At 34.8% G+C, this 23,724-nt stretch overlaps 2 protein-coding genes across 3 annotated transcripts; one reads left to right on the top strand and one right to left on the bottom strand.

Annotated features, from left to right (window-relative positions):
* Positions 1 to 3,558: 3,558 nt before the first annotated feature.
* Positions 3,559 to 9,504, bottom strand: LOC116134014 (AUGMIN subunit 7). Of its 2 annotated transcripts, none has more exons than XM_031419664.1 (10): positions 9,417 to 9,495; positions 9,022 to 9,197; positions 8,842 to 8,927; positions 8,554 to 8,615; positions 7,522 to 7,613; positions 7,223 to 7,348; positions 6,065 to 6,155; positions 5,343 to 5,450; positions 4,682 to 4,780; positions 3,559 to 4,067 (listed from the first exon to the last, which is right to left on the bottom strand). In XM_031419664.1, exons 2-10 carry the CDS (start codon positions 9,153 to 9,155, stop codon positions 3,870 to 3,872), a joined length of 996 nt encoding a protein of 331 aa, XP_031275524.1. In that variant the 5' UTR covers positions 9,156 to 9,197; positions 9,417 to 9,495; the 3' UTR covers positions 3,559 to 3,869. The 2 variants fall into 2 exon arrangements, with proteins under 2 accessions (XP_031275524.1, XP_031275523.1); XM_031419663.1 differs by having other exon boundaries at positions 3,560 to 4,067; positions 9,022 to 9,202; positions 9,417 to 9,504.
* Positions 9,505 to 15,125: 5,621 nt separating this feature from the next.
* On the top strand, positions 15,126 to 22,009 carry LOC116134009. The gene is given in 9 exon segments (XM_031419659.1): positions 15,126 to 15,261; positions 15,438 to 16,610; positions 17,007 to 17,255; positions 17,703 to 18,336; positions 18,469 to 18,694; positions 18,696 to 19,248; positions 19,402 to 19,775; positions 20,308 to 20,355; positions 21,884 to 22,009. Coding segments are annotated over 9 exon segments (3,519 nt in total).
* The last annotated feature ends 1,715 nt before the right edge of the window (positions 22,010 to 23,724 follow it).

Raw genomic sequence — 23,724 nt, 5'->3', positions numbered from 1 at the left:
TTAGCTTATAAAGAATCTATAAGCCATTTTCTTTTCTTTCTTTTTCTAATTCTTTGCTAACATTTTTTTTAATATTCCCATTTACTAAATCAAGACTATATATATAAATAAATTATATGCACAATATATGTATGATCAAGCCCATTCTCTCTCATTTCCAAGTTCACATACACAAACTTGAGAATTCATTATGACATATTGATATGTCATGACATATTCTACCATTCTCTACTATCAACAATGTCATATCAAAGTAACACTTTAACATGCAATTCTTTTCTAACACTTTAACATGCAATTCTTTTCTAACACTTTCATGTGCTATTCAAGAAGTAGTAAAGGTTCAACTAACTAGAACCAAACACTAAGGGCCATCTCTCTATGGAACTAACATGACCAAGTGATATTCTAAATTTTTGGCATAACAAAATGCATTATTGAATACTAAAATTTACACTTGGTTAAGCCCAACATAATCTTTCTACTTCAATTCTTGCCTTTCTTTAACCATTTCTTCAATAGGGTTTGGCCAACTCATGCATGCATTTTCTCTTTGGATTTTCATCAAACAATTCATATGCACATACAACAACTAAGTTGGCTACAATTCCACATCTCTCTAAATCCATCAAAATTTGAGCAAAAACTCACTAGTTATAGCATCAAGCCTGACTGTTTTCAACAATCCTCAACACTTCAAAATTCCATCACTAATTCTTCTATAATTCCACCAATTCATCACATACTCAAGCACTACTTCTCATGGTTGGAAATTACACATCATTCAATATAAAAAACAGCTAACAATTCTCATATACAATCACATACAAACATGCAAGAATCATTCTACACAAGTCTTGCTCAAATTAAGGCTAAAATTGGGTTTACTTACCTTGAATGTGTGATATAACCTCCTTTTGCTAAAAGTTTCTTCCTCTTGGACCTAGATCATATAAAAACCAAAAGAATTTAAAACTTTAAAGTTTAATCACATTCCTTGTGCTAGAATCTTACCTTTGGATGCTTTAGGATTGAAAAGCTACAGGAATTTAAGCCAAATCCTATGATTTCCCTTTGGAATTTAGTGAAGAAATTTTAGAGAAAAAAGGGTGAGGGTGGCATGTACAAGGGCTGAAAATAGGTTAGGGTTTCTTTTAATGAAACCTTATATCTAATAATATATGCATGTATTCCCATTTTACCCTTGTACTTTCAATGAAATCTCATCTATATCTTTTAGTCAATTACCAAAATACCCTCATTTCTATTATCTTCTTCACATTATTTTGCTTCCTTTCACTCCCCACTTTTTCATCTACTTATGAGTAAAAATACCATTTTAGCCCTAATGAAGTTTTAAGGGGTTTTCTTCACATTTGTCTAAAGTAACTTCAAAGAAATCTAACTAAGGGTATTAGGGCATAAATAAATTACGTACCTTGCTGTGGGTGTTACAAGTGAGGAATGAAACCCAATCGAACTGGACAAGCCGACCAGTCCATGTTTCAGATCATTGATATTTTGTTTAGAATATTTCTTTCCAAATACAGTAAAACCTCTCTATAGTGATACTTTATATAAGAATAAAATCTACACACTCATAAAAAATTCTAGTCCCAATTTGGGATAGTTATAAATAAGAATAAACTACACATTATTATAAGTTATAATTTTTTTAATTGCCGCCTTAAGGAAAGTTGCCTCTACATAGTAATAATTATATGTATATTACAAAAAAATATATATTAAGTTACATTAACGTTTAAGATGAAATAAAATATTTATCTAAAGTTGTTTGGGACAATGATTTATGTTTTAGAACTATTACCATATCTTTTACCTTGCGAATACGTAATAGCTCGTCAACATGGACATCTTTTTATTGAAGCTAAAATATGTTTAGCTTCTCAAGCATGTTTAGAGCTTCATAGCACGAAACCTTTTGAATTTTCGTACTATCATCTTCAAGATTATTTCCTTTCTCTTCTTGTCTAATTGTAGCAATGATTTCTTCTTTAGTTAAAACATACACGATTTGTTGCTCATTTGGATGATCAAAGAAGACATTAATATCCATTCGATTAAGATGATGAAGTTATCAAATCTGATCCCTCAATTCTACAATGACTCTTATATTCTCCTCATCCACTTCATTTGTAACTTGCAATTCACTGAAATTGGGGGTCCTAATTTTGCAATGCTTAAAACCATTGACAATTGTTTGTGGCTTCACATCAATTGACTATGCATTAAGTGCATTTACAATTTTATCAATGACACTTATCTTTGCTGATTCCAAGACACGATCTTCTATTCGTTTCAAAAGTAAACAATTATAGCGCTGAATTGAAATCCTAATACTACTAAAATATGAATTGAAATTCTAATACTATACTACTAAAACATGAATTATAAAATAAAAAATCAATGCAATAATTTTTGTAATTACACCTCTATTAAATTATATCCTCATAATAATAAAATTAGCTAGTCTCACCATTATGATTATAGAAAGGTTTTACTGTATAATCTATCCATGGAAACAACTTGCAATGTCGTCAAAATGTCAAATCTTGCCAATAAGCAAACTTTACACCGCTCAAGCAATATTTTGATATAATAAACAAAATTAAACAAATTTTAATAAAAAATTATTAATGATATAAAGATCTCAGAATAAACTAATTTTAATAAAAAAAATTATTAATGATATAAATACTAATTTACTTTTAATAATAAAATTTTGTTTAATATTTATTTATAATTAACAAATATTAATAAATCCCAATTATTAATTATTAATAAATACAATTAATTAATTATAAATAATAGATAATAACAATTTGAAATTACCTAAAACCATGCAACGGTAAGAGGAAGAAAGCTTTAAACAGGGCGTACAAAAATGAGACCTATGAGACCCTGAGCTCAGCTCCATGGATCTCGAATTTGCGGTTAGCATAGCACTATTAGAAATTTAGTGCATGTTAGAAATAGTACTGCTTCCTTCCACGCAAGTTATAAGGATATTTGTACTGTCCTGCCTTTTCAATACCAGTTCACCGAAAACATACACCCCTTGGAATCAAAATACCCAGTACAATCTTCGGAGCTCAAATTTAAACCCAAAAACATAAAAAAAATCTCAGCGCTCAATACCATAGTTTTTACCTTAAATTAGTAAGGAAATAGAGTGAGACATTGTGAAAATGCAGAGCCTCAAGGTTTTATCAGTCATGAGTGATTTCCTCAAGAAAATACCACTTCCGTATAAACCTTACATGTAGCAAAGCAGTCATGAAAAAATCATAAAAACAAAACTCTTAGCAAAACTAAGAATTCAGACCAGTAATAAGCATCAACGGAGAGACAAATCTGCAGCAAGCATAGTAACACTATTGAACGAGAAAAGTTATTCAAAAGTTTATCCCTTCTAGTTCGATAATATACTAGAGTTTTGAGGGTTTCATACCAAGCTAGTTTCCAACATGGATCATACATTATCATGTCACCTACTAATGAGTTCTAATGTAATTAACTGGACTAAAAGTCAGTGACATAAGGACAATGGACTAATCATGTAAACCTTATCGTATTCAATCGTAACTAGAGCAATATTAGCGTATAAAAGTCATGAAATTCATATCTACAAATTACACACCACCATGATACAGATACAAAACACCATACTATAACTAAAAATGTGGCCTCTAAGACTCATCATTTCCTCAGAGTGGAATTTAATTAACAATCAATTAAGCGATTAAAGAAATCAAAAAGCTAAGATGGCTTTGGAAAATATAACTGGAAAACATATCAAAAAAAAGAAGTAGAGGAGGTGACAGTCTTCCCTATCTTTTAAAAATATTTCATAAAGTCACCTTTTCACCTTGCTCACGCGCAATTGAGGCCGAAAGAATTCCAAGATCATGGTTTAAAAATGTTAAGGCAGATTCACACTCTGAAATAATTCTTGTGACTGAAGAGGGCTCGCCAGCAATTGTTTCAGACGATCCAACACCAAGGGCTGCATATGAGTCCCTAAGATTTCTCAAGTTACCTAAGAACTGCAATAAAAGGATTTCTAATTACAAATTAATAGTCAAGCTAATCCCAAAATAAAATAAGACACATCTGTTTAGTCTATAACATAGATCAAAACTAGAATAATGACAAACATAATATGAACAAAACATTGTTTGGATACACTTTATCTATTCTGTTATCATAACAACCGGTGATTGTCCAATATTTTAAGAACAAAATGTGCCATAATGCATCAGTTTTTTGCAATTACATCATAATGAAGAAACTAGCCAATCGTTCAATTTCTTTCCACCCACAAAACTAAACCAAAATGAAAATTCGTGTAACATGTGTTACGTGTAAAAGGGTCTATAAAGAGTTAGCATACACAACATCATGCAAAACTAAGTTAGCAGTACTAAGGAAAATTGAAGTCATAAATCAGCAATCAGATTCCCAATAACTATTGTATATAATCAGTGGCAAATCTAGCCAAGATATAGCTTACTAATTAAAGGCATAATGCACTGTCATCGTGTCTATAGCTAGGCTGTTAAAAGTGATAAATGACTTTCCTTTCAGTGAAGAACCACCTGATATCTGCTACATGAGATGATTAAAGGAAGAGACAACAAGAAGAACAATCACTGTTTACCTTTAAAAGCATCTTGTATGCCTCTAACAAGCGATTGGCAGCAGGCCCAAACCCATGAAGCTGTGGTACCTCCATCATGTGAGTCCAGGGGCGAATTTCCTACAAAGAGCATGATATCATTACTCAAGAAACTACATAAACAAAGAGTCCAGCTCAAAAGTTGTTCATAACAGATATTACAATTAACTTTAGGTTGATCATCAATTTCAATTCCAATTCCAATCATGTTATTGAAATTGCAGAGTAGGTCAAAACAGAGAAAAATTTTAGGGCAAGCATATTTTTTGTACTACATGGAAATTTCAAAAATGAAATAAAATTTTCTATTTGGTCACTGAGTTTTAAAAAAAATGCAACCTAGTAATATCAATTCTTCAATTTATATTAAATTTTCATAATTCAAGAATACGGATTTTGTTATCTTTTGCAAAGCATGAAATGAATTTGGGGAATTTACAAATAATAAAAGAGGACAAAAAGAAAAAATTAAAGAATAAAGGTTAATATATACCATAACATATCCAATTTCATAACAATAAAAGCCTTTTTTTGTTTCAAATGGAAAATTCCTTCAATTTAACCATTGCATTCAAGTAGATATAACAAGGATGGTAGCAAAGTAACCCAAAGCAAATCAAGTAAAAGCAAGAGAGGAGCAAACCTTGGTGTAAATTGTATTAAATGATCTTGCGGTTTCAAGAAAAGATTCCAGATTAGCCCGAAGTTGGGATTCCACCTCTGCATACTCCTCATCTGGATTGTAAGCATGCTGACAGAAAGTAACACAAGGACATATACTATCAAACAGCATAAGAAAAAACAAGAAGAGACAAAATGGAAGTTTGGGAAATATTCACTGGCAAAAAAAAATAAAATTTGAAAATAAACCATTTCGTGATGAAATGGTGAAATTTTAGAATGAGTCCGAATAAGAGCATTATGTCGTCAATCCACAAGAAGTAATAATTAGAATATCAATTACCATGACCTAAATATACTTCAGGTAAGATTTGAACAGATCCCAAGATTTTGGCACTAGAAAATGCTTGAACATCATATATATCACTTTACAGGATTAGAATCACATAGAAGAAAGAGCTCCACCCATCAAAACTAATGACCTAGGCAACCTACAAGTGGGAGAAGAAAAAAGCTAAACCAAGTTTCACCTCACAGCAACGCTAAATTCAAGCAAGTAAATTAAGTGACTTAAAGCTTCCATCATATTAATTGTCATTATTATTTATGCTTACTGTGGTCTCAAAGCATACATAGGAAAAGTTGATGCCAGAGACAACCCATGGGAAGCTGATCAGTCTAGAGTAGTCTAGTGAACAATGGACAAGACAGACAAAAATAAATAGCTAAGGAACAGGGATAAACCTTAGATGCCAAATCTGTGACCTTCTGTTGAAGATTCGAGAGTATCTTTGATTGTTCTGAAAGCTTTGTCTCCAGCTCAGAAACATCTGGTCTACAAATGAATTTTGAATGATGGAACAGAATGTTACTAAATCTAGTAATAAAAGTAACCATACTGACACTAACACAAAATATACAGGGGTTATCATAAACAGGATTGTATTTGTCTTTCATAAAACTTATCACACATTTAGCAAAGGACTGAGTCTGAATCTTAAACAGGGAGAAGTCTAAAAGGAGGAGAAGGTTTTTGCCAGTCCACACAATCATATGGTAATTATGACAAACCCCGAGAGACATTTGCAAATTCTGAAAAACAAAAAACCAAAATCATTATAAACTTACTTCCTATTAGTATTGGACATATTACAACATACCTATTACAACTTAATATGGTCCTTTTCTAAGAATTGGGATATTCATCCAGAAGGATACTCTATACACCCAGTTTTTCATTGTACCTCATTTAAATTTAGATTTATACACCCTTTCATATTCAAATATAATCACATCTTCTGCTCCTTCCATTAGAAAAGAGAACTAAACTTACTTTTCTCCAATTCTCTACACCTTATTTCTTAATGATAAAGTGCTATTATGACAGTAGACAAAGATTTTGTTATACAAAGAATTTAAATTCTTTTGGTATGAAGGGGAAATATCACCCATACCATACTAAAAAATAAGCAAAAAGAAGTGCAGCGCGAATATGTATTATTTTGCTCAACTTAAGTTGTATGTAAAAAAGAGTTACACTCTCTAGCATTCCAGTTTCTATTGAACTGGACATATATCAGAGGGTTGCTAATGAAGTGATGTACTAATGAAAATTAATGTTGTGACATGTAGTAGTGAAGACTAGTGGTAGATTAGTCTAACGTTTTGCAATGACACATAACTTTGGCAAACATCAGAAGAAATCAAACACACACAAAAAGACATTGCTTGTACTTAAAATAATTTTAATTAGCAAAGACACGTACATATGATGAATCAAGCATTCAAATAAGCTAGGCTTCAAAAATTCAATGGAAAAAACTCTTAACCCCCTAACATCTTGTAACAATCAAATTAGAGAAAAAGATGTAAACATAGCGGATAAAGAAACAAAGTTCTTACAATGGATATATTGACTGAATCTGCACATCTGCAGGGAACAACTTGCATTCTTCTGAGAAAATAAGAGCTTGTTTCTCTGCAATAGAGTCTATTAGTTGTATGTCCTTTGCTACTTGCTCATCAATGCTGCAGAAGTATACAAAATAAATATCAGGAACGCTGCTAAACGAGAAGAAAAAAAAAAAAAAAAAAAGAACATGAACATCCAATACACAAGTGGAAATAATAAATTTAGTTATACATGTCTTCCATGAAAGCAAATATAATTTCTCAACTAATTTAAAGTCAGTCATATCAACCTCCAATCAGGATTATCAGCATAGATGCTCGCCTCCACAAGATCAACTATAAGTTGAAGCATTTCAGTTCGATCTTCATAACTTCCACGCCCCTGAAATGTAAAATGTTATTCACTTATTAAACTTTTAGTAAACACACATGCTCCCTCAAACATTAGTCAAGTGCAGATCATAGATGCAAAAATTCAAACTTATGATTGGCATGTCTTGGACCTCCCACACTACGTAATAGGGAGCTGTAGGAGACCAATTATGTTCAATATATGTACTCAAATCACATGACAGATATTAACAATCAGAAAAACAAAAAAATAATGCATAAAATATAATGATGCAACTGAAGGTACAATTTACATTATTTACATGTATGTGTTGTGTTCTGTCAAATTCACACTGTGAATGAAATGTGTAAGGTCGAGAAGTAGCCCCCATTTTAAAACTTTATAAACACAAGAAAGGTCAAGAGAATTCTGGGTAGTTTGAAAAAAAATAAAAAAAAAACTAACTCATTTCTAGTACTCCTCTATGCTACGAGAAAGAAGATAAAAACAAACCCAAACAATCATCTTTTTTTATTTTTATTTTTTATTAAACTTTCTTGCTCTCAATATATTCTCAACTTCTATGGAAACAAAATTCATAATGTTCATGCTAAGAACAGTATATTGCATGCTACCAGCTTCCATGCCAACTTCAGGAAAAGAAAGCTTTATCACCTTGCTATTCTTAATTCAAGTTTGAAAGAAAAAATGATTAAAATTTCAACAATTTCCAAAGATCTGTAGACCATTCAACTTTTCTGCTACCCCAAAATGAGTGCAACATTCCAGATTATCTCAAGAAAATTAAATTTCACAATATGACTCAAGAACATAGTTCAAGCTACTAGTAGAGGGAAAAAAGAAAATCTAACACATATACTACAGTTCCTACTAAAAAAAAAAAAAAAGAAATTCAAAATAAAAATGATCATACAGAAAAAACTGTAAATTAAGCAACTGACATAGTGAACAAATAACTTGATTCACTTACTTGAATGGCTTCAACATCTATAGTTGTTGTAATACCCAAAAACTTCGCAATCTCTGCCAAATCTGCAAAACATCAGGTTATTAACCATAATGATAATAGCACATTTCCAAATGCTTTTTACACTGAAAAAGCATTTTTAAAATAAGTCAAAAGTAATTTTCTACTTTCTACATAAATTTGAAATAATGTTGCGGAAAGTGCTTTTCGGAGAATCAGTTACACCTCCCACAAAATCAAATTCTGTATTCTTAACCAAACTAATAACAATAACGATGAAATTAAACATACATTGAATGCGACCGGTCTCTTCATCGCGATCCATAGCATCTCCCTGTAAATTTTGTTGTGAGAAAGGAGATTTATCGCCCAATAACCTAGAATCGGAATAGAAACCATTAAACGAGACTGTTTTTTTTTTTTTTTTATCAAATTGCATAAACTGAAGGAGAAAAAATGGTAAAATATTACTTGAAGAAGAGCCATTCGAGAAGAGCGTAACGCTCCATGCCGGCGAAGAGAAGAGACTGCGCCGGCGCATTGGCTCTTGGATAATTCAGCATTCCTAATTTCCTCTGAATCTCCTCCATTTGCTTCGCTGCCATTTCCGCTCCGATGAAAACGACGCCTTTTTTTGATCAAATTGTCTAAACTGAACGAGAACAAATATTATGATATTACTTGGTGAATGTACTATTCTTTCTCCACATCAACGGAAAACGAAACTGATTTTCGTAATTTTTGAGAATCATATTACAAATTGCAAATGAATACGCATTAATTTAAGAGTTAAACACAGAATAATTCGCATAAATTATATAAAAAGAAAAAAGAAAAAGAAAATAGCCACAAATGAAGAATTATACCGCTAAGATCTGTGTGAAGTGAGGCCTTTACTATTGTGAGAGACTATTTTTTGCTTATCAGTCAGATCAGGAGAAAACGAAATGAAAACTGAAAAGAAGCAACCAACGAATTTAAATTTGAAGGAAGACTGGTTCAGTATTTGAAGAGGATGATTTTGATATAATTTAAAAAACAAATGGTACATTACATAGACCTCCCTAATATTTGCAAAAAATAGCTCCCCCCAATTCCGCAAAATCGTAACATAAAATGTTAATTCCCGTCTTGCCCTCCTTAAATTATTTTACGGTTATACCAAAATGTCTTTGTCAATTCGTTAACCAGAGCTCACAAAGTAAAAAGAAAAATGTTATATCCACCAAAAAATTGCACCGAAATACGTGGAGGCCGCCACTTTGGACGATTAAATACTGACATAAATGGACGGCCGTCCAACGATTTCGGATGGCTGTCCATACATCCTGGACGGTCGTTCATAGTGGAATGGACGACCGTCCATAAAAAATTGTTTTGTTTTAAAAAAAAAAAACAATGGATGCCCGTCCAAATTTTATGGACGGGCATCCAGTTAATATGGACAGTCATCCATATTTTATGGACGGGCATCCCTTAACCCAAATATGAAAAAAAAAAAAAACTTTGGGGACGCCCATCCACAATTTGTGGACGGGCGTCCCTTGCTATTGGACGGGCGTCACTTTATAAAAAAACTGTATATATTAGAAGTCTTTTTCTAGTAGTGTTGCTTTTTGCCTAAAAAAGAAGCTCCAAGATATGTTCTCTCTAACTTCATTTTCTTCATGTGGCTGAAAGGCCCTTTTTTTGTGGAGCAACGATCAAATTGTCAAGTTGATTGCACATAACCGGTGGGTGGTTATGCCCGTCATATTTCCGGTTTTAGAGAAAAACGCTCAAAACCATTGGAACCCAACAGTGCTGAACCTCACTCTGAATGTCAGAAAGATGTTCTCAGAGATGGATGATGTACTGTTCATGTCTTGCCACTCTCAGTTTAGGGAAGAAGAAGCAAGGCTAAGCTTGGTAGCTGAGAAGCAAAAAGAAGCATGGGAGCGACTAGAAAATGCAGCCAGTCACCAGCCTATAGCCGGAAATACGTCTGTTCTGGTTATACCTTTGCCTATTAACCTCCATTTTAGAACTTGTATTCTCTTGCCTGGTCGATATGATGGTGGGTTTGGAAACCAAGCGGAAAAGAAATGTATGGAAATGGTTGTTGTTTGGGTTGTTGGGATTTTTGTTTTTTGGTTGATCCTTTGACAGCCAATTGTTGTAACTAGTTTATTAATCCTGTATTTGCCTTTTGATGCTACTGTGTGGGATGTTTATTATCTTCCTCAGCAATTTTTATGGGGTGAGAGAAGAAGGTAAAAGCAATATTAAAACCACCAAATGAAACCAATATTAAAAGCAAAACAGAAGGTAACCAACCGGGGTGAGAGAAGAGAAGGACCCAGCCATTGCCGACGTAGTCATGGATCTTCATCTTTCCTTGGGTGGTTTTGACATCAAGGTTGGGACAGGTATCTCCAATTGTAAGGCCTGGCATTTTCAACTCACTCTGCAACTTCAGCTTTCCTTCGAAGTGATCTGATGGTGGAGAGATTACGAGGATTTAAAAGAAGTGAAGAGTCTGCGCATGCAGAGAACGTGGCATGCTTAGTGTTGGACGTGACGAGCAGGAATGGGTCGAGCAGGTAAGCTGGACATCGTGCGAGTTTCAGAGGCTAAATATCAGCTTGAAGAAAAAATGCCGCTGTTGATAAACTAACGAGTCAAATTGAAGCTTTTTAATTGGAGAAGGGACGCCCGTCCAAAAATAAAGGACAACAGTCCATCCCTTATGGACGGTCGTCCTTACACAATGGACGGGCGTCCATTCCAGATTTTTTTAAAATTTTTATATGTTTTATTTCATTTATCAATGGACGGGCGTCCATTCCAGATTTTTTTAAAATTTTTATATGTTTTATTTCATTTATCAATGGACGGGCGTCCTTTAAATGAGGACGCTCGTCCGTAGTAAAGGGACTCCCGTCCATATAATATGGACGGGAGTCCATGTTAGTGAACGGCTGTCCATATGTTATGGACGGCTGTTCATTAGAAAAAATTTAATAACGTAAAATGCGTTGATTGGTCTGAGTCAGTATACACGTAAGCCGGTACAAAATTTTGGTGTAAAAACGCCGGTGTTTGTAGCATTGTTGAAGTAAAAAAATGAAAAAGAACAGAAAAAGTTTAGAAGATTCGTTACCAAAATGAATATGAAAACAAAACCAACCTGAGAAGGATGAGATGTGAAGCAAAGATGAGGAACAAATCTGTGAAGCTTTTGGTCGGGATGGGCAACCGGTCCGACCGGTCAGTTGGATCGGTGACGTCAACAAAAACAAAAAAACAAAAAAAAACAAAAAAACAAAAAAAAAATCCAGGTTTTTCATGATTTCATCTAACTAAAATTTAAAAACCATCAATCCAACCCTGCAATAATAATAAAACCATCAAAGTTATGTTTACAAATTCAATCCTCAAGTCTAAACTCTAAAGTTTCAAAGTTCAAACATCATTAAAGGTATTACACAGTAATATCAAATATAAATCCACCAACGGCTGAAATCTGAACTGAAGTGACTAATCCGGCAGACCAGCAATGGCAAGCAAGAAGCAGACTTTTAGATAGCGACGATGATGATTGAAGAGGTTGAAACATTGAAGACTTGAAGTTGAAGAATAAAGACTTGCAGTAGACTAGCCACGGCAAGGAAGAAGCACTAAAGTAGAGTAGCAGACTGAAGACCTGAAGAGTGAAGACTTGAAGGCTAAAGACTTGAAGGCTGAACTGCTAAAACTGAAGCTTGAAGGAGATATGAGATCGCGAATGGAGGACATGAGGAGGAGGACTGGACTGGAGAGAGTGCAGATCGCGAATGGCAAACAGGCAAAATAGTAAACCGAAAAGAAAAAGGAGAAAAAAAAGTGGCAGACACAGCTCTGTAGCACACAGCTCAACGCAAAAGCAAATTGAAAATTTTCAATTTTTCACATTAAAAAATTTGGGGGCACTTTGACTTTGTGGTTTTACTTTTTACTTTTTTATTTTATTTCATATGATTAAACCGGATTGGGTGTGGACTGGATTTCCTTGTCATATCGGTTAGACTGCCGGTTTGCTACAGTGAAGCAGTCCAACCGCGGCTTGAAACGGTTTGAAGCAAAATTCTGATTTTTTACTCTTTTTAAACCGGAAATGTGAGTGAAACCCAGTCGGACCAGTTCGACTGCCCGGTCCGGTCCGGGTTTCAGAACATTGATTAAGACTTACAAATGTTAGAGACAAAATTCTTGCTCAAGAGGTTCGCAGGAAAGATTCAGGTGAGATAACATCGAATGTTTTGAATGTTGAAACAAGGCAGGGGCTACAATAGAAAATCAAACCGAGGCAGAGGAAGATCAAAATCAAGGAACGGAAGAAGCAAGTCCAGGTTTAGGAAAAAGGCTGAGTGTTGGAATTGTGGTAACAAAGGCTACATACAGAGGAATTACAAAGCACCAAAGAAAGAGGAGAACAACGATGATGACCCCGCCAATGCCGTAACTGAGGAGGTACAAGATGCTTTACTTTTATCTGTTGATAATTCTATTGACTCTTGGATTTTAGATTAAGGAGCTTCATTTCATACCACTGCACACCATGAAATTCTAGAAAATTATATGGCTAGAAATCATGGAAATGTATACCTAGCAGATGGAGAACCTTTGGACATTGTAGGTATGGGTGATGTTAGGTTGACAATGGCAAACATATATGTGTGGAAAATCTAGAAAGTAAGGCATGTACCAAAATTGATGTGCAATCTAATATCAGTTGGATAACTTGACAATGAAGGGCATAGTGTGTCTTTTTTGGATGGTGCATGGAAAGTTACTGAAGGAGCCATGGTGGTTGTTCGTGGAAATAAAACTAGAACTCTTTACATGACTTCTAATTACAGTGATCCAGTTGTAGTCGCAGATGCTAGTGTTACCTCGAGTTTATGACATTGTAGACTTGGGGCATATCAGCGTGAAAGGAATGAAGGAGCTTCAATCAAAGGGAAAACTACTAGAGTTAAAGTTGATTGATCACAGTTTGACTGAAGGTTGCATCCTTGGCAAACAAAGAAGAGTAAGTTTTTCCAAAGTAACAAGGGAACCAAAGACAAAGAAGTTGGAGTTGGTTCATACAGAGGTGTGGGGACCCTAATAGAGATCGAGGTGCTGACCAAGTTGATGTTCCCAAATATTCTCAAAATCCTTTGCAAGTAATTGGCGGTCCAATGACTAGGGCAAAGACAAAGAGGATGAAAGAGGCTTTGCAAGGCTTGATCATGGAAGTGGAATACAAAGAGGATGTACTAGAAGACTGTAAATTTGAAGGTTTCAAAACTTCACCAAGGATGGTCTATTATCTTTTTATGCAAGGGGTAGATTCGGAAGATCAAGTTGGAAGCAAGAATTAATTTAGGAATTAATTTTCGTTTATTTAATCTTGGGTTTTTTTTAATGTTTTAATTATCATTAGATTCTTTAGTATTTTATTTATTTAAGGTTTAATTAGGCCCAATTCACTTGAACTTAGGCCCAACCCGTTTTTCAATTAGCTAGGGTTTTCTTTTAGGGTTTGTTGCTTATAAAAAGGAGCAGCCATGTTATTTTTTGGGGGACAGATTATTATCAATTGAAGTTTATTTCAGAAAGCTATTTGCTTTGCCTTTTTGTGTTCTTAATTGAATGCTTGAATCTCGACTTATCAAAGGGAGTGATCAACCTTTGTGGCGCCTCAAGATTAGGGTTTTAAGGACTTAGTTTCCTTAGAGTTCTAATTCGATCATCTTCAACACGTTCCTAGCAAAACAATTTGTTCCTATTCTATCATTTAATATCAGAGTTTTGGTTGCTGGAAACAGGTTATTTATCTCCAACACTCTTTGTTTGCGTTCTTGATTCAAAAAAAATATTGAATTCGTCTTTTCATAGTTCTTCTGCGTAAAAAAGAAAAGGCAGCCAAAAAAAAAAAAAAGAACAAAGTGGCAATTTCGAGTTGTTAAGTTTCCCATTCTTGTTCTCTTTGCTAAGTATCCTATTTTTGTTCAATTAAGTTTCCAATTCTTGTTTTTCTTGCTTGAGTTTCTTATTCTTGATGAATTAGTTTCCTTTATTCTGTTCTAGTTTCCTTTTTATTTTGTTCTAGTTTCCCTTTATTTTTGTTCTAGTGATTGTTTCAAGCATATACAAGGTTGTTTTGTGTCTTTTGCCTTCTTAATCATTTAGCGTCAATTTCAGTGATTTCTTTCACATGTCTTTTGCTTTCTTTTAGAGTTTTCTTATTTTTCTTGGTTCTCTAGAATCATCTTGGGTCTTTCTTTCTGTTCACTGTTTGCCTCAACTAAGTTTTTAAAGTTCTGATTTTTGAGATTGTCACCATCTAACCGGTTGTTTCTTGAGATTTGTTGAATTCTTTGATTCTGTTAAGAATATAAAGGGGGCTGGCTTGGCTTTGAGTGGTAAAAGGCAAGAGAGATCATCATCAAGAAAAAGCCAGCGTAGTGTGAAACACGAGTGATAACAATCTGATTTGAGCGCAAACACGTGAGGGAGTGTGTGAGGAACAACACCTTTTATTTTATTTAATTTTACTGGTTGAAACCATGAGTAAGGAGGGAGGAGAACCACAAGAGGTTGACATGAAATTCTTCATCAAGGCTGTTAATGACCAATTTAAATTGCTGAATGCGAGATTGAATGATTTGGAGTCCTCTTCCAGTTCTAAATCACATAGAAGACGTGAGTTCGACTAAGAAGACGAAGCTGATTCTGAAGTGAAGAGAACAATTTATGAATGAACCAAGAAGGTTGACTCCAAAAGAGATAACAATATAGGCAGTATAAAGATGGAAATTCTGACTTTTCAAGGAAAGAATGATCGTGAGCTATAGTTTTGGCAATTCCGAATTTTCAAGGAAAGAATGACCGTGAGCTATACTTGGAGTGGGAAAGAAAGGTTGAGCACCTATTTGATTGTCATTATTACTCCGAGGAGAAGAAGGTAAAGCTAGCAGCCGTGGAGTTTACAGATTATGCAGGTATATGGTGGGATCAATTGGTGATCAATAGGTGTAGAAATGGTGAGAGGCCTATTCAGTCATGGAAAGAGATGAAGTTGGTGATGTGCAAGAGATTTATACGTAACCATTACTATGGAGATTTGTATAGGAAGTTGTAAGGGCTGGTTTAAGGTTCCATGAGTGTAGAGGATTATTATAAGGAGATGGAAATCGCCATGATTAGAGCAAACATAGAGGAAGTCAAAGAAGCAACAATGGCTAGATTCATTGCCGAATTGAACAATGAGATAGCTGACGTGGTTGAGTTGCAACATTACGTAGAGATAGAGGAACTACTGCACAAAGCTGTTAAAGTGGAGAAGAAAATCAAGTCCAAGAGGTTCAAATCTGGTTCGTCCTCTAGCTCTCCATGGAGATTAAATTGGAAGGACAACAAAGCTGCCTTCAGAACAAAAGAAGAAGCAAAGTCAAAGAATTCGGTTACTGTTCCTAAAGGTAAACCCGAAAATAAAACTCTTAATAAGTCACGTGATATTAAGTGTTTCAAGTGTCAAGGATTTGGACATATTGCTTCCGAATGCCCAAACAAAAAGGTTATGGTTGTACGGGCAAATAGAGAAGTTGAAAGTGCTTGCTCAAGTGACGATGAGATGCCACCATTGGAGGATTGTTCTGATGTTGAAGTGGAAGAACCTATGCATGGTGATTTACTTGTTACAAGGAAAGCCCTGAGTATATAGCTTAAGGATGAGGGAGATGAGGAGCAACGTGAGCATATTTTTCACACAAGATGCCATGTGAAGGATAAGGTATGTATGTTGATTATTGATAGTGGGAGTTGTACTAATGTTGCTAGTACTTTGTTGGTAGAAAAGTTGAATTTGAAGTGGAAGAAGCATCCTAAATCGTACAAGCTACAATGGCTGAATGACTGTGGAGAAGTGAAGGTAAACAAGCAAGTTCGGGTTCCTTTTTCAATTGGCAAGTATAAGGATGAGGTTATTTGTGATGTGGCAGCGATGTATGCTGGTCATATATTGCTTGGACGACCATGGCAGTTTGATAGGAGGGTGTCGCATGATAGGTACAAAAATCGTTATTCTTTTGTAATGAACAACCGAAAAGTTGTATTAGCCCCTCTTAAACCTTTGCAAGCTTATAAGGACCAGATTAGGATAGCAAGGGAGTGCAAAATGAGAGAGAAACAATAGTGTGAGCAAAAGGAAAATAGAAAGAGAGCAAGTGAGATAAAGAAGAAAAATGGAGAGAAAAGTGAGAAAAAAGGAGAGAAAAGTGAGCAACATGGAGAGAAAAATAAAAGAATGAGTGTACTTTTTGAAAAACATGAGGTTAAGAGTGTAATGATGGCAAGGCAACAAGTACTTGTACTTATGTACAAGGATGTTTATTTTTCTACTAACGACCTTAAATCATCTTTGCCTAGTGTTGTCATGTCTTTATTGCAAGAATTTGAGGACCTATTTCTTGAGGAGATTCCCCATGGATTACCTCCTCTAAGAGGAATTGAGCATCAAATAGACTTCATACCTGGTTCCGCCATACCAAATCGACCTACATATAGAGCTAATCCCAAGGAAACGAAGGAGATACAAAGGCAAGTGGATGACCTGTTGCAAAAGGGATTTGTACGGGAGAGGCTCAACCCATGTTTGGTTCCTATCCTTTTAGTCCCAAAGAAAGATGGAACATGGCGCATGTGTGTGGATTGCTGAGCTATTAACAAGATAACGGTAAAGTATAGACATCCTATCCCCAAATTAGATGATATGCTTGATGAATTGCATGGCTCTCAATTGTTTTCTAAAATTGATTTAAAGAATGGCTATTATCAGATTCGCCTGAAAGAGGGAGATGAATGGAAAACTGCATTTAAAACTAAATATGGATTGTATGAGTGGTTAGTAATGCCTTTCGGTTTAACTAATGCACCTAGTACATTCATGAGGTTAATGAACCATGTCTTGCATGCTTTCATGGGAAAATTTGTGGTAGTTTACTTTGATGATATTTTAGTTTATAGCAAAAATTTGGATGAACATGTGAAACACTTGCATGCTGTGTTTAGTGTGTTGAGGGAGAACCAATTGTATGCTAATCTTAAGAAGTGCACGTTTTGCATGGAATCTGTTGTGTTTCTTGGATTTGTTGTTAGTTCGCAGGGTATTAGTGTTGATGAAGAAAAGGTAAGGGTAATAAAGGACTGGCCTACACCTAAGAATGCGAACGAGGTGAGAAGTTTCCATGGTTTAGCAAGTTTTTATCGAAGGTTTGTTAAAGATTTTAGTTCTATTGCTGCACCTTTGAATGAACTTGTTAAAAAGAATGTTGTTTTTAAGTGGGATGATGTGCATGACCGGGCTTTCAAAACTTTGAAAGATAAGCTAACTAATGCACCTTTGTTGTGTTTGCCTAACTTTGATAAAGCTTTTGAGATAGAATGTGATGCATCCGGGATTGGAATAGGAGCTGTTTTGATGCAGGATTCCAAACCAATTGCTTATTTTAGTGAAAAGCTAAGTGGGGCAGCGTTGAATTATCCTACTTACGACAAGGAGCTTTATGCATTAGTGAGAACTCTTCAAACATGGTAGCATTACTTGTGGCCGAGGGAATTCATCATTCATTCCGATCATGAGAGCTTGAAGTTCTTGAAGACCCAAGGTAAGCTTAATAAAAGACATGCTAAGTGGTTGGAGTTCATAGAAACGTTTCCTTATGTAATCAAATACAAGCATGGGAAGGAAAACGTTGTGGCTGATGCATTGTCTAGGAGGTACGTATTACTTACTTCATTGCAAACTAAATTACTTGGTTTTGAATTGCTTAAGGATTTGTATGCCAATTATTCTGATTTCAGCCAAGTATGGAATGCATGTGATAAGTGTGCGTTTGGTGACTTTTATAGGCATGAAGGATTTCTATTCAAGAAAGATAAATTATGTGTGCCTATTTGTTTTGTTCATGAGTTGGTTGTTAGGGAAAGTCATGGGGGAGGTTTGATGGGTCACTTTGGTGTTCTAAAGACTTTAGATATATTATGTGAGCATTTTTGTTGGCCTAATGTGAAGCATGATGTGCAATCTGTTTGTGATAAGTGCATTACATGTAGGCAAGCAAAATCTAAAGTTACCAAGGACTCAAAGTGGTTTGTATACCCCTTTACCTGTACCTAATCAACCTTGGATTGATATATCTATGGATTTTGTTTTAGGATTACCAAGGACTCAAAGTGGTAAAGATAGCATAATTGTTGTTGTTGATAGGTTTAGTAAAATGACTCATTTTATTGCATGTTCTAAAACAAACGACGCAACACATATTGCTGATTTGTTCTTTAACGAAGTGGTTCGTTTGCATGGGTTGCCTAAGACAATTATTAGTGATAGAGATGTTAGGTTCCTAAGTCATTTTTGGCGCACTTTATGGAATAAATTAGGAACCAAACTGTTATTTTCTACTATTGCACATCCTCAAATAGATGGCCAAACTGAAGTAGTTAATAGTACACTCACTACTTTGTTGCGTGCTATCATTCAAAAGAACTTAAGGCAGTGGGAGAAGTGTTTGCCACATATTGAGTTTGCATATAATAGGACTGTTCATTCTAATTTTTCATTTTCTCCTTTTGAAATTGTTTATGTCTTTAATCCTTTAACACCTTTGGATATTTTACCTTTGCCTACTAATGAGCATGCTAATCTTGATGGTAAGAAAAAGGCAGATTTTGTGAAGGATTTACATGCCAGTGTTTGGGCCAACATTGAAAGGAAGAATGAGCAATATGCTAAGCAAGCCAATAAGGGGCGTTTGAAGGTCGTCTTCCAACCTGGAGATTGGGTTTGGGTGCACATGCATAAGGAGACGTTTCCCACACAAAGGAAATCAAAATTGTAACCTCGAGGAGATGGACCTTTTCAAGTCTTCGAGCGGATCAATGATAATGCCTACAAGCTAGATTTTCCAAGCGACTATGGTAATGTTAGTGCAACTTTTAATGTTGCTAATTTGTCTTTGTTTGATGTAGGAGACTTGAGGACGAATCTTTTAGAAGAGGAGGGGAATAATGGAGATCGAGGTGCTGACCAAGTTGATGTTCCCAAATATTCTCAAGATCCTTTGCAAGGAATTGGCAGTCCAATGACTAGGGCAAAGACAAAGAGGATGAAAGAGGCTTTGCAAGGCTTGATCATGGAAGTGCAGTACAAAGAGGCTGTACTGGAAGACTGTAAGACTAAAGTCGAAGATTTCAAAGCTTCACCAAGGATGGTCTATTATCTTTTTATGCAAGGGGTAGATTCGAAAGATCAAGTTAGAAGCAAGGATTAATTTAGGAATTAATTTTCATTTATTTAATCTTGGGTTTTTTTTTTTATGTTTTAATTATCATTAGATTATTTAGTCTTTTATTTATTTAAGGTTTAATTAGGCCCAATTCGCTTGTACTTAGGCCCAACCCATTTTTCAATTAGCTAGGGTTTTCTTTTGGGTTTGTTGCTTATAAAAAGGAGCAGCCATGTTATTTTTTGGGGGACAAATTATTATCAATTGAAGTTTATTTCTAAAAGCTATTTGCTTTGCCTTTTTGTGTTCTTGATTGAATGCTTGAATTCGACTTATTGATAAAAGCTTGAAAATACATATTTTGTTAGTGATTCAATTGGATTATTTGTGGAAAAATGTGTTTAATTTGTGAAATTTAACTTAATTATTAATTATTTCATAAATGTCTTTTATGGGATCACAGGTATGTGTCAAGTGTTTTCAGGCTCTTAAAGATGATATTCAGATGAAGGTTATATCGATGATGGAATGTGGGATGACAAGAATCAAATGGTTCGTGATTTGGAGCTGAAACGAAGAAGTTAGGGCGATTTGAAGTTAAAGTGAAACTCCTAGAAAACGCTCCAGTTTTGAACATGCGACAGTAATTCGACAATAACTTGAGCTGTAGATTTTGGATTGAGATTATTCTTGAACCATTGGAAAGCTGATTCAAAGGGCTACAATTCATATTTTTACCACTTGCAAGATTCGAACGTTATCATGCTCAAAAACCACTGTCTTGTCAAGATTTCAAGTTCTGGGGCAGAATCAACTATGCCTAGGCACAATGCCGTAGCACAACTGCGAATCTGGACTTTTTTAGATTAAATTTATGACGTGTATTTCCTGTTTTAAGAGTTCTAAAGTGATTAGGATAGTGGGAATCATAACCCTAAAACCCTAGGAGTATAAATAGATGTCTTTAGCTGATTTTTAGGGGAAGAAATGAGAGAAGTTCAGCTGCTCTTTGGAGATTGTAAAGTCCTACAATTTTGAGTCACCAATTAGAGAAGTTTTTCTACTCTTTCTTATACTCATGTTTATGAATACAATGGCTTTTATTATAAAAAGTATGAACTAATTTTATTTTCTAGGGGTAAGATGTAGCCCAATCTTATGAATATGCATTGAATTATTTGTTGCTAATTTGTTTTAAGTTTTATTATTGCGCTTAAAGCTTTCAATTCTTAAGGGCCCTAGAGTTGAATGATTTTATGGGTTAGGCTGAGATTGAGAGATGAAACCCAATTAGTCTAAGGTAATAAAACCATAGATTGAGTGAACGCTAGAGATAGGTTACCGTGATCTGTGAGGCTCTGGTAAATTCCATAGAACTTAATGATCTCTAATTACTTAAATCTGATTAGAGATAATTTGGGTTAGTAATTGGGAGTTAATTTGTTAACTGTTCGAGAGAAAGTTAGCGAAATATTAGGGAGTTTGGTGTTTAGAATAAACTTTATTGGGTCAACAATAATTGTCAATGTATAGGATTAAATTGGTGTGAAATCTATGCCCTAGGTTTAGTCGTACTGATTTCTTACCAAAGTATTAATAAAAGTTTGTTGTTTTGTTTCTAAATTGTTTTATTTTTCATTGAATCATTCTAAAAATCTAATTAATCAAATAGCAATAAGATAGGTTAGTGTGGTACTTGGTATTAGTAATTCCGTTGGGTTCGATATCCGTATTTATACACTTTATTACTTGCACGATTTCGTACACTTGCGAAAATCAACAACACTTATAAAAGGGAGTGATCAACCTTTGTGGCGTCTCAAGATTAGGGTTTTAAGGACTTAGTTTCCTTAGGGTTTTAAATCGATCATCCTCAACACGTTCCTCGCAAAACAATTTGTTCCTATTCTATCAGACTCGCTCCTATGTCATCTCTTGGAGGCTTAACGTATTATGTGACGTTCATTGATGACGCAAGCAGAAAGGTATGGGTTTATTTTTCGAAAATTTAATCTGATGTTTTTGATACTTTTAAAAAGCGGAGAGCCATGGTTGAAAATGAGACAAACCTAAGGGTGAAGTGCTTGCGATCCGATAATGGGGGAGAGTACATTGATCAAGGGTTCAAAGAATATTGTGCTAATAATGGGATTGATGCGTTATAACTACAACATGCATAAATAGCAAGTGCACTAGTCGCACAAAGTAATAAAGTGATGAGTGAGTATCGTTCCCACAAGGATTGATTTGTTAAGCACTAACTTTCCTAAGTTTTTCTCAAGTTGGAGCAACCGGAATTGTTTTGATTAATGGGAGAATTAAAATTAAACCAAAAACAAAACCTCTAAGTATTAAAAACTGAATATTGAAAGAAAGAAATTAAACGCAAGGTTAATATCAATTTAACAAATGGTTAGGGTTTTGACTTTATTCGGACTCTATGGATGGATTCAATGGATTATGCTAATTCCACACTCACATTCACGGATTATAAATCGAATTCTCTAAATTGTCAAACATACCTTCTCAGGCTATGAATTCCTACTTTTCTCTATTACACTTCCGCACCCAACAAATTGAAGAATAATAGAATCAAGTTCATTAAGTTAATAGAACCCTAGGTTGATTTCATTGGTTCTTAAATCTATCTCTAGCATTTAATACTACAATGGTGATTACCCAAGAAGCTCAACATGATTCATTTCTCAATCTCATCATGTTCATCAAATAAATTCCATAAAAACAGAATAACCACACAATCTATGCAATAGAGGATGGAAATAACAGTAATCATTTATTAATCCATAACAAAATCCGAAGTTCATCAAAATCCTAACCCAAAAAGGGTTAGTTCATAACTAATTTAACATAAACGGCAAAGAAAACAGTAAATAAAACAGTAAGCATATTGAAATAAAGAGAAAGAAAAGATATCTCCCCTAGTTGAAGAATCTTCAAGGGTAAAATCTCCAATCTTCTCTATTCCTCAACAAAAATCCAAGTAATGTTCAAAGAAAACTCTAAAACAAGGCAAACACGTCTCCCCCCTTACAAAAAATGGCAATGTGTTCCTTTTATTCGTCGCCCTAAAAACCTAAAACCTTCCTAAGATGAAACTGTGCGTTTTGAAGAAATCTGAAATTCGCAGAGCAACGAGGTAAGTTGGAATCCCGTTGTTAACTTCCTTCACCACAGCGAACCTTCATGAAAAATTCTGAATTTACAGAATTGCCCTCAGCTTGTTTCTTTGCTTGAATCTTCAATCTCCAATGCTTTCCCATGGGAACAAGCTTCATAGTGCTTCCATCTGCTTCAGAACTCTTCCAAATTCCAAGATCTGCTCACTTCTGGGTCCAGAAACTCCAATTCACTCATTATTTACTCAAAATGTCCATTTTGGCCTGAAACACAAAATGTAGAGAATTAAGAATCAATTCAGGCAAAAATGAACTAAGAAGTATCTAAAATCCGGCCAAAAAGCCTAATAAAAATAGTATAATTCTCGGATTATCAAATACCCCCAAACTAAAGACATGCTCGTCCTCGAGCATCAGGTACAAAACAAAATGAAAGAAAAACAATAAACGCCCAAACAACGCAAAACAGCAAAACTAGAAAGAAAAACATAAGACTCCAAAAAGTTATAAGTTGCATCGACTATCTTTCTCTATTGGTCCCCCAAGTAGGTGATCCCCACTTCAGTCCACATTTCGACTTCCCGGATTATTTTATTCAGAAATGCAAAGTGTATCAAATGATGGCAGACTCCATAAACCTAAGTATCGAACTACTCTTCACTAATGAGGATTAGACATCACTAAAGATCAAAAGGTCTTGAAAGGTTTGTAACGTTAGGCTTGGTTAGTGGGCTTCAATGAAA

Source organism: Pistacia vera, unplaced genomic scaffold (genome assembly GCF_008641045.1).
Source record: "Pistacia vera cultivar Batoury unplaced genomic scaffold, PisVer_v2 Contig28, whole genome shotgun sequence".
Taxonomy (NCBI): domain Eukaryota; kingdom Viridiplantae; phylum Streptophyta; class Magnoliopsida; order Sapindales; family Anacardiaceae; genus Pistacia; species Pistacia vera.
This window is presented reverse-complemented; position numbering and strand designations above follow the sequence as displayed.